This window comes from Mustela lutreola, chromosome 7, assembly GCF_030435805.1.
Source record: "Mustela lutreola isolate mMusLut2 chromosome 7, mMusLut2.pri, whole genome shotgun sequence".
NCBI lineage: Eukaryota > Metazoa > Chordata > Mammalia > Carnivora > Mustelidae > Mustela > Mustela lutreola.
Window position 1 is genome coordinate 117227980 of NC_081296.1, and position 15198 is coordinate 117243177.

At 39.2% G+C, this 15198-nt stretch overlaps 1 protein-coding gene across 1 annotated transcript in view; it reads right to left on the reverse strand.

Moving 5' to 3' along the window:
* ESR2 (estrogen receptor 2) overlaps positions 1-15198 on the reverse strand; it is a 69227-nt gene that overhangs the window by 37481 nt on the left and 16548 nt on the right. Inside the window, exons 3-4 of the mRNA XM_059182299.1 lie at positions 14801-14973; positions 3474-3590 (exon numbers count right to left, since the gene is read on the reverse strand). Of these exons, the coding sequence (XP_059038282.1) occupies positions 3474-3590; positions 14801-14973 (290 nt within the window). The remainder of the gene's footprint in view (positions 1-3473; positions 3591-14800; positions 14974-15198) is intronic.

Sequence of the window (15198 nt, forward strand, 5' to 3'; positions counted from 1 at the left end):
CAAGATTGGTGCAGAAGAAGAAGGCGATAACAGAGAGACATAATTTCTAAGGGGGGGGGGGGGTGAAATGATGCAGGAGGATCCAGGATGGGAGGGAGGGAGGTTCCTAATCTTCTAAGCCCGGAGAGAAGAAAGAATATGAATGGAGGATTTATTGAGAGGGGAGACAAGAAGAGTGCTGGGCAAGAAGGGAGGCATTGTTAAGAAAATGCACTCCTAATGGTCAGTAAAGGGTTAAATATCCAACTGTTTCCATGTCAACCCATCTCATCCTTTCTGCAATCTCCAAAGATAATAAAATATTTTTTTCTTAGACAGCCCTACCCAATTTCTTTTTGGCCAAATTTAATGACCCTTTCTCTGTTCTCTTTTCCATGAAAGATTTTTTTTCCAGTTTTATTGAGAAATAATTGCCATATATCACTGTATAAGTTTAAGATATATAGCACAATGGTTTGGCTTACATAAACTGTGAGGGGATTACCACAGTAAGTTCAGATCCACCACTTCATATAGATAAATAAAGAGAGAAAGGCAAGAAGAAAGAAAGAGAGAGAGAGAGATGAAAGAAAGTGAATGATTTTTTTCTCTCAGAACTCTGCCTTACTTCACTTAGCATAATGCCCTTACGGTCCAGCCATGTTATCACATACGCAGAATTTCTTTGTGGCTTCTGTTGTTTTTTTTTTTTAATGGCTGGATAACGTTCCATTTTTACACACACACACACACACACACACACACACACATATATCAACTTCTTTATCCATTCACCTGTCAATGGACACTTGGGTTTTTCTCATGTCTTGGCTGCTATAGATAATGCTGAAGGGGTGTGGTCGTGGGGGCCCAAATATCTTTTAGAGTGAGTGTCATGGAAGTTTTTTTTTTTAAACTACACCTTTATATTCTGCCTGTGCAGGACTGTATTGCATTAAAACTTCTCATAAGGGAGAAGGGGGGTGGGGTTATGGACATTGGGGAGGGTATGTGCTTTGGTGAGTGCTGTGAAGTGTGTAAACCTGGCGATTCACAGACCTGTACCCCTGGGGATAAAAAATAGATGCTTATAAAAAATAAAAAATTTTTAAAAAACTTATAATTTATATGAGTTTTCGAAGAGGGAGAAAGAAAGGAAGGAAAACTAAAATTTAGCTACAAATACTGTCCTAGGTCTTTATGTCTTTCTTCACATTCATTCCTCACAAAACTCAGGGAAACAGGTATCTTCTTTTCAGAGATAAGAAAACCGAGGGCCAGAAAGGTTAAGTTTGAGCATAGTCACAGTTCACAAGAAGTAATGAGACAAAAAATGAGTTTTGGTCATTGGGGGTCCTGTCCTTTTGTTCTTCCCGCCACATACACTGCCCCCTGCAGGCGGATTATGCAGGTGCTCCTGCCCTGGTCCCAAACCACCGGGGCTATAGCTAGCTGTCCAACAGACCCTAGGACAGTAACATTGTTCTTATCCTAGAACTAAACTATAAATCGCTTTTTAAAAAATACGCTCAACTTAAAATATGAAACATCAATTTGCAATCTTTTGTCAAAGGGCCAAGGTTTTCTCCTTCAGTACCATCGCCAATTAAATCACGAGTGCATTTCCTACATACGCCACATCTGTAATAGACTATCTCTGAATTTTCAATTTCAGCTTCGTTAAAACAGAGCAATAACTTAGGCACTCATATAGCAATCCAAATTCAGAATTTTTCTAGGTTCATGACCCCTCCCCCCAATCTCACTCATACCTAACTCAATAGTTACTAGCCCTTTACAGTTTGTGAGGTATTTTTTAATGCAAGCACTATACCCAACATGGGTTTTGAACTCATGATCCCGAGATCAAGAGTCAGCTAGCTGGCCAGGTACCCCTCCTTTACAGTTTTATCCAAAGCTTTCAAAGAAGTGACTGTCTTGGGGCACCTGGATGGCTCAGTTGGTTGAGCATCTGCCTTAGGCTCAGGTGATGATCCCAGTGTCCTGGGATCAAGCCCCACACTGGGCTCCCTGCTTAGTGGTGAGTCTGCTTCTCCTTCTGCCTCTCCCCCTGCTCGTGCTCTCTCTCAAATAAATAAAATCTTTTAAAAAAGAGAAATGATTGTCTTTTCCTACTCCTATTTCATATGGTTGCATAAATTCTAATTAAATTATATAATTTGACAGTTACAGAAAGTAGAAATAGGTTTTAGAAGAAGCCCACTGGTTACCGATAAGGGTATAACTGAAGCAGGGGGGAACAGAAATGCTCGAATATTTTAGAGAGTAACCAGTACACACTGGGAGGTCATGGGCATTGGCAGGGTATTTTACAAAGGAAACAAAACCTCAGTGATTCTCAGAAGCCAGAGAAGTGTGATCAAATAAGAGAACTTCTGCTCTACAGGATATAGCTGGATGAGATGTCTTACCTATTATACACATTTTTTAAAAAAGGACAGAGAATGTTTAAAAGGCAGAGCTACTAAGAGACTGTCAGGGAGAAAAGAGACTTTTGTTTCAAATTTTTCAACTAGTTAAAAAGAGAGAAATTACAACTAACCACAGGCAAAATACTGACAGAGCAGAGTCAGGCAGAGCTGATGTGAGTGCACATGAACCAGCAAATGTGTATAGAAGACGAATGAATCAAAAAGAGAGAGGATGTAATGTCAAAGAGATTATTGAGAATGTAATCTCAAAGAGAACAGGATGTAAGCATTCTTGTCAGCTGTTATTCTTACGTACCCATTTTTCTTTGTTTCTCATGGATGTATGCGTCTATGTGTGGACACACACACATATGTATGTTTATTCATAGATATGCAGATATACCTTCATAACAGAATCCCCCTATGTGCTTTCCAGAGTTCTACCATGTTTCTGACTCCTCTATAGATCTTCTCTAGAAAGCTAATAGGGGATGGGCATGATTCTTTCCCCTCACTATCCAAGTAACCCACCAGATAGTCTACTTTCTTGTCACAGCTTTCACTGTGAACATTTACCAGAAGTTTCTCCTTAGACTTCTCAAGGCCTCCAGGCAGATGGTCATCCAACCCATTTGCATACTTCAGTAGCCAGAGCTCTCGAATCATGCAGTAGTCTATTGTGTTGTCAGACCACTTAATTGTAGAAAGGTCTTCCCTACACAGACCTGTACCCCTGGGGCTAATAATACATTATATGTTAATTTAAAAAAAAAAAAAGAAGAAGAAGAAGAAGAAAGAAAGAAAGAAAGAAAGGTCTTCCCTACACTGGGCCAAAATGTGCCTCCTGTAACCTGTTCCTGTTTACCTCAGCTCTGTCCTCCGCACTTACAGGGAACAAATCAATGCCCCTTCCAATGGGACAGCATACACATACTTGAAGATAATGACCAAGTCCTAAATCTCCTCTCGTGCAGGCTATCTGTCCCCAGTCCCGCCACCTGTCCTGTCTGACAGAGCGGTCAGCGTGGCCCACACATGATGAAAGGGGAAGCAAAAACTCACCACACTTCACCATCCCCACTTCATAGCACTTCCGGAGCCGGCAGGCCTGGCAGCTCTTGCGCCGATTCTTATCTATTGTACACTGATTTGTAGCTGGGCAAATGTAATCATTATGTCCTACAGCAGGGGGGAGGGGAAAAGCAGGCTATTATTACAATATTTTGATTAAACATCTTCCTCGTCAACAACACTGGTAATCCTACTCAGCTAAGAGGTAGGCGACATTCTTCTTAATGACAGGTACAGGTACAATAGCCAAAGTTGGGTCTCATAAGTGCCTTGTTGGTGAGTCAAAAAACCTAGGAATATTTAAATAATAAATATCTAACTCTTTGACTAATAGGCTATTCTCCACATGTTCTTTGAATTCTTAAGAGATACATTAGAAATAGTCTCCTTCATGGGGCGCCTGGGCGGCTCAGTGGGTTAAAGCCTCTGCCTTTGGCTCAGGTCATGATCCCAGGGTCCTGGGATCCCAGGGTCCCAGGGTCCTGCCCTAGAAAAAGATAAGATTCCCATTTTTCAAAAGAAAACACATGAGGTCGGTTCAATAAGTTCCTTAAGGTCATGGTTTTAGTTTTCCACGCTGTATAATAAGCCTATAAGCTTAAAACCAAATAAACTTATTATCTTGTTTCCACGAGAAAAGAATCCAGGCACAGGTACACCTGGGTAGCTAAGTCAGGCTTAAGGATCTGCCTTGGGCTCTAGTCATGATCCCAGAGTCCTGGGATCGAGTCCCCACATTGGGCTCCTTGCTCAGTGGGGAGTCTGCTTCTCCCTCTTCCTCCACAGCTCCCCCTGCTTATGCTCTCTCCCTGACAAATAAATAAATAAAAGAATAATACACGATGTAATCCTTTTTGTTTTTATAAAGAGTTTATAACAATAAGCATTTAAGGGACTAGAGGTTCATTTTTTTTCCCCTCAGAGTTTATTTTAGAAGATCATTTTACTTAAAAAAATCAGAAAACACAATGTTATGAACACACTAAATAAAAATAGCCTAGAAAATATCTTATGCAAGAAGTTCAGGGTAACTAAATTCACTTCTGACATACATACACACACACACACACACACACAAGTCCTCCTCAAACTACATGAACTACCTCACACATCAAAATGGTTTTCTTGGGGCACCTGGGTGGCTCAGTGGGTTAAGCCGCTGCCTTCGGCTCAGGTCATGATCTCAGGGTCCTGGGATCGAGCCCCGCATCGGGCTCTTTGCTCAGCAGGGAGCCTGCTTCCCTCTCTCTCTCTCTCTCTCTCTGCCTGCCTCTCTGCCTACTTGTGATCTCTGTCTGTCAAATAAATAAATAAAATCTTTAAAAAAAAAAAATGGTTTTCTTAGTGGGGCACCTGGGTGGCTCAGTGGTTTAAGCCTCTGCCTCGGCTCAGGTCATGATCTCAGGGTCCTGGGATCAAGCCCCGAGTTGGGTTCTCTGCTCAGCAGGGAGCCTACTCCCCCCCTCCCCCGCCTGCCTCTCTGCCTATTTGTGATCTCTGTCAAATAAATAAAATCTTTTTTAAAAAATAAAATGGTTTTCTTGGAGTACCCAGATGGCTCAATCAGTTAAGCATCTGACTCTTGATTTCTGTTCAGGTCATGAACTCAGGGTTGTGAGATCAAGCCCCACATTGGACTCTACACTCAGCACAGAGTCTGCTTGGGGATTTTCTCTCCTTCTGTCTCTGCTCCCCACACCCCCCAAAAATAATTAAAATGGTTTTCTTGTTCCATGCAACAGTCTGAGAAGCACACTATTCCATACTAATAGAACTCAGAGAAAAGTTCAAAGCAAAATTAAAAGCAAAATGTAGCTAATTCGTTAAGATATAAAGCTTTATAGGAAAATGTGCTTTTTATAATCTAAAACATAACCAGTTATCTCTGGACTCTGCAGAATTATCGAGTCTGTCTGAATATCTGTTGTCATTTATATACAACTGCATGGAGAGGACAGAGAGCACTGGACTTGGGATCAGAAGATCTGAGTTTCAGCTCAGTTCAGCCTCCTAATGTTGTCATTTCAACAATAGGGCAATGTTTGTCACCCACACCCTCCCTGGCATGCTTATCCCTCAACAGCCGGCAATGACCTTGTGTTCTGTTACCTCAGGGCATCCCTCATGACTTCAAAGCCAAGTAAGTCCCAAGTAACAGAACATGTACCTCCAAGATAAGAATCTTCTACATACCCTACCAGCTGTCAGAGCTTCCCTCTTAAAGCTCAGCCTCTAAAGTCGTAAAAAGCGGCACTCTATGAGCAGCACGCAAATAGATTTTAACTTTCAAAGGACAGGGATAAAAGGTTATTATAAATACCAATATGAAAGTGAGTAGAATAGTATTACTATTATATATGGATATAAAATAAATAGCCCAAAAGAATGAAATTTACAGAAATACAACTGAGAAATGTACCAGATACATATTTTTTAAAACTAACAAAACTGTATGAAGAGATATGAGAGGCCTAAATAACTAGAGACATAACATGTTCTTGATGTGAAGACTATTACAAAGATTCCTTCGAAAATAATTCCTGGGTTTAACAAAATCTCCACTTAAGGATGGGAGGCCACTTAATAAAATTACTCTAATGTTCCTATGAATAATAAATGAATAAGTAAACAAAAGAAAATAGAACACTTTAAAAATAGGAGGTAATTATATTGGTATGTATTAAAATGCATTATAAAATTATAATAGTAAAAGTAAAAAATAAAACTATAATAGTTAAAATAATGTGGTACTTATAAGAATGAAGAACTATGTCAGCAGAACAGAATAAAACAGTATATATAAGAACTTAATATATCATAGAAAAAAAATCAATGAACACATGAAAAGATGCTCAAAAAGATCAGTAATCCAGGACACTCAATACCACAACAAGACACACTTATATATGGAATAGAATATCTAAAATTAAAAAGGCTGAACAAAAAAAAAAAAAAAAAAGAAAAGAAAAGCTGACAATATCAAGGATTTTTACAAGGATAGAAGACTGGAAGTCTCATATGTTATTGCTGGAAATACAACATGGTTCAACTATTTTGCTGGTTTCTTATAAAATTAAACACATGCTTATCCTACAACCAGCAATTTTACTCTTAGGTATTTCCCCAAGAGAAACAAAAATACAGGTCTACAGAGAGGGATATGCATGAATGTTCACAGAAGTTTTATTCAAAATATCATAATAAGTGAAAGAGGTGATACACAGATGGTTATATACTTTACAATTCAATTATATGATATTATAGCAAAAAGCAAATCTATAGGGAAATAAAATAGATCAATGGCTACCAGGCCTTGAGAGGTTAGGGCAAAACTGGCTGCGATGGGCCTGCAGGAACTTTTTGGGCTGATGGTAACATTCCAGATCTTAATTATGGCGGTGGCCGAATGGGTACATTCATTTTCAAAATTCATAAAATTGTATCATAGAGGAATCTTACTATATATAAATTAAATCTCAAATTCAATGAGAAAAAAAAGCTCTATTTAAAAAAAATCAATGAAAATGAATAATCTTAAATAAAACAATGTAGAGAAAATTGACGAAGATAAACATTTATTTTTTCCTTTTTAGTTTTATTTTATTGAAGTACAATTAACATTCAATGTTAAATTAGTTTCAGGTGTAGAACTTTTTTTTTTTTTTTTTAACCAGAAGATGGGTTTATTTGGGAATAAAAGAGAATTACAATCCAGGACAAACAAGCTGTGGTAAAACCACAGGCGACTCTGGGAAACAAAAGCTCAGGTGTACAACATTTTGATTCAACAATTGTGTACATTACTCAGTGCGCACCATGTAGTATAGTCCTCGTCTGTCACCTTACAATGTTTTTACAATATTAATTAGATTCCATATGCTGTACTTTTCATCTCTGTGACTTATTTATTTTAATCCCCTTTATCTATTTCACCCATCCCTCCCCACCACACTGCCTTCTGGTAACCACCAGTTTCTTCTCTGTATTTGAAAGTCTGTCTTTGGAGTATTTTTCTATCTTTGCTTATTTGCTTCATTTTTAGATTCTACATGTAAGTGAAATCACATGGTATTTAGACACCTGGGTGGCTCTAGGCAGTTAGGTGTCTGCTTTTGCTCAGGTCATGATCCCATAGTCCTGGGATCGAGTCCCACATCGGATTCCTTGCTCAGTAGGGAGCCTGCTTCTCCCTCTGCCTGTCACCGCCTCCTGCTTGTGCTCACACTCTCTCTTACTCTCTGACAAATAAGTAAAACCTTAAAAAAAACAAACACATGGTATTTGTCTTTTTATGTCTGACTTAGTTCACTTAGCATTATACTTTCTAGGCCCATCCATATTGTTGCAAATGGCAAGATCTCGTCCTTTTTATGGTTGAGTAATATTTCATTATGTAACTTCTTTATCCGTTCATCTATTGAGGGACACCTAAATTGTTCCCATATCCTGGCTATTGTAAATAATGCTACAATAAGCACAGGGGTGCACATCTCTTTTTTTTTTTTTTTTCAAAGATTTTATTTATTTGTCAGAGAGAGGGAAAGAGAGCGAGCACAGGCAGACAGAATGGCAGGCAGAGGCAGAGGGAGAAGCAGGCTCCCCACTGAGCAAGGAGCCTGATGCGGGACTCCATCCCAGGACACTGGGATCATGACCTGAGCCAAAGGCAGCTGCTTAACCAATTGAGCCACCCAGGCATCCCTGCACATCTCTTTTTGAATGAGTATTTTTGTTCTCTCTGAATAAATATCCAGGAGTGGAATTATTAGATCATTTGGTATTCCTATTTTTAATGTTTTAAGGAAACTTCATATGGTTTTCCTCAGCAGCTGCACCAATTTACATTCCCACAAACAGAACATGAGGGTTCCCTTTTCTCCACATCCTCACCAATACTTATTTCTTGTGTTTTTCATTTTAGCCATTCTGAATGGTGGGAGGTGGTATCCCATTGTGGTTTTGATTTGCAGTTCCCTGATGATAAGTGCTGGTGAGCATCTTTTCATGTGTCTGTTGACCAACTGTAGATCTTCTTTGGAAAAAAATGTCTATTCAGGTTCTCTGCCCATTTTTCAATTGGGCTACTATTATTTTTTGGCATTAAACAGTAGAAGTTCTTTATATAGTTTGTATACTAACCCCTTAATGCATATATCATTGCAAATACCTTCTCCCATTCAGCAAATTGACTTGTTCTGTTGATTGTTTCCTTCATTGAACAAAAGTTTATTATTTGGGCGTAGTCCCAATAGTTTAGTTTTGCTTTTGTTTCCCTTGCCTCAGGAGACAAAGGAGAGGGAGAAAAATGTTGCTAAGACTGATGTCAGAGAGATTAATGCCTATGCTTTCTTCTAGGAGTTTTATGGTTTTAGGTATCACATTTAGGTCTTTAATTCATTTTGAGTTTATTTTTGTATATGGAATAAGAAAATGGTCTAGTTTCATTCTTTTGCATGTAACTATTTTCCTAGCACCATTTACTGAGGAGGCTGTTTTCTCCCCATTATACACTCTTACCTCTTTTGTTGAGGATTACTTGACCATATAATCATGGGTTTATTTCTGGGTTCTTCATTCTGTTCCATCCGTCTATGTGTCTATTTTTGTGCCAGTAACATACTGCTTTGATTACTAGAGCTATGTAATAGATCTTGAAATTTGGGATTGTGATACCTCCAGCTTTGGTCTCCTTTCTCAAGACTGCTTTCATTACTCAGAGTCTTTCATAGCAATTTCAGTATTATTTGTTCTAGCTCTGTGAAAGATGCTGTTGACATTTTGATAGGGAATCCACTGAATCCATGGATTACTTTGAGTAGCATGGACACTATCAATATTTGTTCTTTCAATCCATGAGCATGGAATAGCTTTCCATTTGTTTATGTCATCTTCAATTTCTTTCATCAATGTTTATAGTTTTCAGAGTACAGGCCTTTCACCTCCTTGGTTAAGTTTACTCCTTGGTATTTTATTATTTTTGTACAATCGTAAATGGGATGGTTTTCTTAATTCCCTTCTGCTACTTTATTATTAGTGTACAGAAATGCAACAGATCTCCATTCATTAATTTTGTATCCTGCAATTTAATTCATTTATCAGTTCTACTGAGTTTTGGTGGAGTCCTTAGGGTTTTCTATATATAATATCATGTCATCTGCAAATAATTAAAGTTTTACTTTTTCCTTACAAAATTTGTTGTCTTGTATGATTGCTGTGGCTAGAACTTCCATCACTATGTTGAATAAAAGTGGTAAGAGTGGGCATCTTTGTCTTGTTCCTGATCTTAGAAGAAAAAGCTCTCCATTTTTCACCACTGAGTGTGATGGTAGCTGTGGGTTTTTCATATATGGTTTTTTTTTTTTTTAAGATTTTATTTATTTATGTGACAGAGAGAGATCACAAGTAGATGGAGAGGCAGGCAGAGAGAGAGAGAGGGAAGCAGGCTCTCTGCTTAGCAGAGCGGGACTCGATCCCAGGACTCTGAGATCATGACCTGAGCCGAAGGCAGCGCTTAACCCACTGAGCCACCCAGGCGCCCTCATATATGGTTTTTATTGTGTTGAGATATCCTCTGTCCAAGCCTCCATTATTGAGATTTTTTTATTATGAGTAATGATGATAAATACATTTCTTTCTTACATCATTCAATATATAGAAAGACTTGGGTGGCCATTTTTAGCTACTACAACATATTTTATATGAGAGAATGCTAAAAATACAAAGAGGCCAAAGAAACAATCATTTACATAGTAAACAATTGTAAAAGTACTCACTCTTTACCTTATGCGCACTTAGAATATGACATTTCTTTCTCTTTCCCAATAGTTTCTTGGCTCATGTAGTAGGAAGGAATGTGGAAAGCAGAGGAAATTCCCCTGTCATTATAATCAGTCATAGTTTAAGGGTTCAAAGATACTTTAGGTAGAGATTTTTTGCAACAACAAGGGGAAAAGGATCCTTTTCAAAGAATATAGTTGGGTGTATTGGGTCAAGATTTCCTTAAGGAATAAAATTCTGGAATCTCAACAAGACAGAATTGTCATCCTCTCAAGAGTTCAGTTCTAAATTTTGTTTTATTCTTTCTAAATTTTAGAACTCTGAATTGTTCTCACTACATAATAGCAGGAGAGTAAGCCTGGCCTTATAGTTTACTACTACAATTATCATAAGTAAAAATATTAAAGCACTAAATATATTAAAATCAGAATGAAAAGTTTTGTGTATAAATTAAAAATAAGCAAACCACACAACTTATGTTTTAATAATATTTGATGACATAGGCTTCCTTTATCTGTGATTTTTTTTTCTTTTAATAAAATTAAGTTTAGAAATAGCAGAGTGCCCTGATCCACCAAATTATGAAGATTTTAGAGAAGGTGGGTGTCGATATGATTAGGATTAGAAGAAAAATACAAAGAAGAAAGAAAAGATGTTGATACAGAAGAGTTAGAAGAAAAGCTAAAATATCTTAAATTTGCATGATGTTTATAAATGACTAAATATTTTCACAAAAACTCTTTAAAAAAATAAAAATAAAAAGTTGCTTATTTATTTACCCATTTATTTTACCTATTTATTTAGAGAAAGTGTGTGTGTGTGAATATGGGGAGAGGGAGAAAGACAAGCTCAAGCAGACGCCCCACTGAGCATGGAGCCTGACACAGGGCTCAAACCTACAACCCTGAGATCATGACCTGAGCCAAAATCAAGAGTCAGACACTCAACCAACTGAGCCACCCAGTCACTCCTGTTCCACCTTTAGAACAATTCTGTAAGTATTTCCATCTCACAGAAGAGCAAACAGGCTAGGAGGTAAGGTCATAGAGCTACTAAGTGGAAGATCCTGGAAAAATAAGTTGTTATCTATACAGGGTGAATTTCAGGGTCTCCAGGAAGGTAACTCTTAACTGTTAACATTCTACCCTTCCCCACCCTCTGGTTTCTATCAGGAACCATCCCACCATCATCACTCTTACACATGCCAAATATTAAACATAAGTCAAAGGGAGAAACAATCTTTGTAATTCCTAACAAGCACATTTTCCCCCAAGCTTTAATCTTTGTAAGCATTATAACTAGGGACTTCTGGGGAAGATGGCAGAATAGGAAGATCTTAAGCTCATCTCTTCCCATGAATACAACTAGATAATACAACTAGGTAATAACACATTAGTGTAAATAACCCAGAATATGACCTAAAGACTGGCAGAACAGACTCTCCACAGATAAATATAGAGAAGAGGCCATGCCAAAGAGGGTAGGAAGGGTAAAAAGGGAGTTGGGAGCTAAACAGACCATGGGGAAAGACCTATGGAACTGTCCATGGGAGGGAGGGACCTGCAAGCTTGAAGAGGGGAGAGAAACAGACTATCACACCAGGTACCCCAAGTATGGGGAACTCACCCAGGTGAGGGGAATCCCATAACATTTGGCTTTGAAAAACAGAGGGGGGTGGTAATTTTATGAGTTCTTACAATGAATGGGGCTTAACAGGTAGAACTTTCAAAATCAGCAGGCTTGGCTCTGAGAGAGCTGGGAAAGCAAAAAGAAACAGAGTTTCTGCCCTTAAAGAGAGTACAGCAAACAGCCCCCATGGAGATACAGCATAAAAGCAGCAGTTTGAAAAATGCCTACGGTATATGGGAGGGAAATTTGTTTACTAATCTTAGTGTATGTGCTGGAGGCAGAGGGATCATTGGAGACGTTTCTAGGAACAAAGGAGCTGGTGGGTGCCCTTTCCCTCCCCTGCAGCCCATAGGTCTGTTTAGCTCCCTGATCTAACTCTACTCAAGCCCCAGGTGGCTCCAGATTGGCCCATTAGCAATGCAGGGACCAAATCCTGCCCACAAAAGGCAAAGAAAACCACTGCAAACAACTGGACTAAAGGCACAAGCAGCTCAGCCACTACAGTAGTGTGCACACAACATACATAGGCGACACCCCTGAAGTTCAGGTCTGGTGAACAGGAGACATTACACTGCAGAGCCCGAGAGAGCCTCTTCCTCATAAGGCCACTATTTACAAGAGCAGGAGATGTAGCTGACTTTCCTAACACATAGAAAGAGACACAGAGGGCTAGACAAAGTGAGGAGTCAGAGGAACATGTTTCAAAAGAAAGAATAGGACAAAATGACAGCACGAGACCTAAACAAAACAGGTAAGAAATTCTCTATAAGGAATGTTACTTATTTATTTTTAAAGATTTTATTTATTTGCCTGAGAGTGAGAGAGAGAGAGCATGAGAGGGTCAGAGGGAGAAGAAGTCTCCCCGTGGAGCAGAAAGCCTGACACAGGGCTCGATCCCAGGACTCCAGGATCATGACCTGGGCCAAAGGCAGACACTTAACCCACTGAGCCACCCAAGCGTCCCACCCAATAGAGAATTTAAAGTAATGGTCATAAAGATACTGATTGGACTGGAGAAAAGACTGGAGAACCTCAGTGAAACCCCTCACAAAGAAACAGAAAACATAATAAAGAAACAATCAGAGATGAGCAACTCAACTGAAGGCAAAAATGCACTAGATGGAATAAATAGTACACTAGAAGAAATAGAAGAACAGATCAGCAACCTGGAGGACAGAGTAATGGAGAATAATCAAGCTGAACAGGAGAGGGGAGAAAAATGAAAACAGACTTAGCAAACTAAGCAACACCATCAAGCATAATGACACGTGCATTGTAGGGGTCCCAGAAGGAGAAGAGAGGGAAGTGGGGGTGGGGGGCAGAAAATGTATTTGAAGAAATAATAGTTGTAAACTTCCCAAATCTGGGGAAGGAAATAGAAATGCAGATCCAGAGGCACAGAGAGCCCCTAACAAAATCAACCCAAGGAGGTCTACACCAAGACACATAATACTTAAAATGGCAAAAAGTGGCGATAAAGAGAGAATCTGAAAAGCAGCAATAGAAAAGAAAATGGTTACATACAAGGGAAATTCTGCAAGTTTGTCAAATGATCTTTTAGTAGAACCTTTGCAGGCCAGAAGAGAGTGGCATGACACACTGAGTACTGAAAGAAAAAAACCTACAGCCAAGAATACTCTGTCCAGCAAGGCTATCATTCAGGGGGAAAAAAAGAGAGAGTTTCCCACACAAACAAAAGTTACAGGAATTCATGAACACTAAACCAGCCCTACAAGAAATGGTACAGGGGACTCTTTGAGTGGAAAGACCATAAGCAGTAATAAGAAAAGTAGACAGCACAAGAGCAGTAAAATTAAATGTATCTATAAAAATTAGTCAAGGGGAGCACCTGGGTGGCTCAGTCGGTTAAGCATCTGCCTTCAACTCAGGTCATGATCCCAGGGTCCTGGCACCAAGACCCACACTGGGCTCCTTGCTCAGTGCAAAGCTTGATTTTCCGTCCCCTGCTTGTTCTCTCTCTTACTAGCGCTCTTTCTCTCTGATAAATAAATAGAATCTTAAAAAAAAAAATCAGTCAAGGGATTCACAGAATAAAAGGATATAAAGTATGACACCATAGATCTAAAATAAGCAGGGGAAGGAAGTAGGGGAGGAGTAAAGAATGAGTTCAAATTTAAGAGACCATAAACTTAATATATAACATCTTATGGATATAGTAATTTATATAAACCTAATGGTAACCACAAATCAAAAGATATGCAAGTAAGAGATATGCAAGAGTTGTAACTACGCATCTTTTCCCAAGAAGATAGTGATGGGTGATGGTGGGAAGAGATCCATTCAAGTTCTGGGGCTCTGGGGCGGAGATCCACAATTAAAAGTAAGGTGCTCAGGGGATGCCTAGGTGGCTCAGCTGGTTAGGCTGCTGCCTTTGGCTCAGGTCATGATCCCAGGGTCCTTGCCTGGCAGGGAGCCTGCTTCTCTCGCTGCCTCTACCTGCCTCTCTGCCTGCTTGTGTTCTCTCTCTCTCTCAAATAAAAAAATCTAAAAGTAATAATAATAAAAATAAGGTGCTTGGGGCACTTGGGTGACTTAGTGGGTTAAAGCCTCTGCCTTCAGCCCAGGGTCCTGGGATTAAGCCCTGCATTAGGCTCTCCACTCAGCGGGTAGCCTGCTTCCCTTCCTCTCTCTTTGCCTACCTCTCTGCCTAATTGTGATCTCTATCAAATAAATAAATAAAAATATTTTTAAAATAAATAAAAATAAGGTGCTCTACACTTGAAATAATCCACTCCATCATCCACCCCATCCCCAAACACACACAGTCCTCTGAACTGCTCATCAAGTACTTTGTGTACCAAAAAGGCCAATGGTGAAATTTCTGCCAGGTCACTACAAAATTATTTGAAAGCAAAAGCGGAAAACTAAAGAAACTAACAATAGTCTTGTACCTTGAATGCTTCTTTTAAAAAAGGCCTTACATCCTTCACATGACCAGACTCCATAGTGATATCCAGATGCATAATCGCTGCAGACCGCACAGAAGTGAGCATCCCTCTTTGAACTTGGACTAGTAATAGGGCTGGCACCACTGCTCCCACTAACTTTCCTTTTCAGTGTCTCTCTGGGGGCAAAGAAAACTTTCATTGTAAAACAGCATTAAGAGAAAAGATGGACTCTCTAGAAAAAAAAAAAAATAGCATGAGCACTGCCAAATTTACCTCTTTGCCCTCCAGGGCTCAAGATAAATAAATTCCAGGAAACCCAGTCAAGCATAGCCTTTGTTGCTGGTATCAGATCTATGAAGAGTCACACTGTTGGGAATGACTGATGTTTGAAAGTGGTTCCG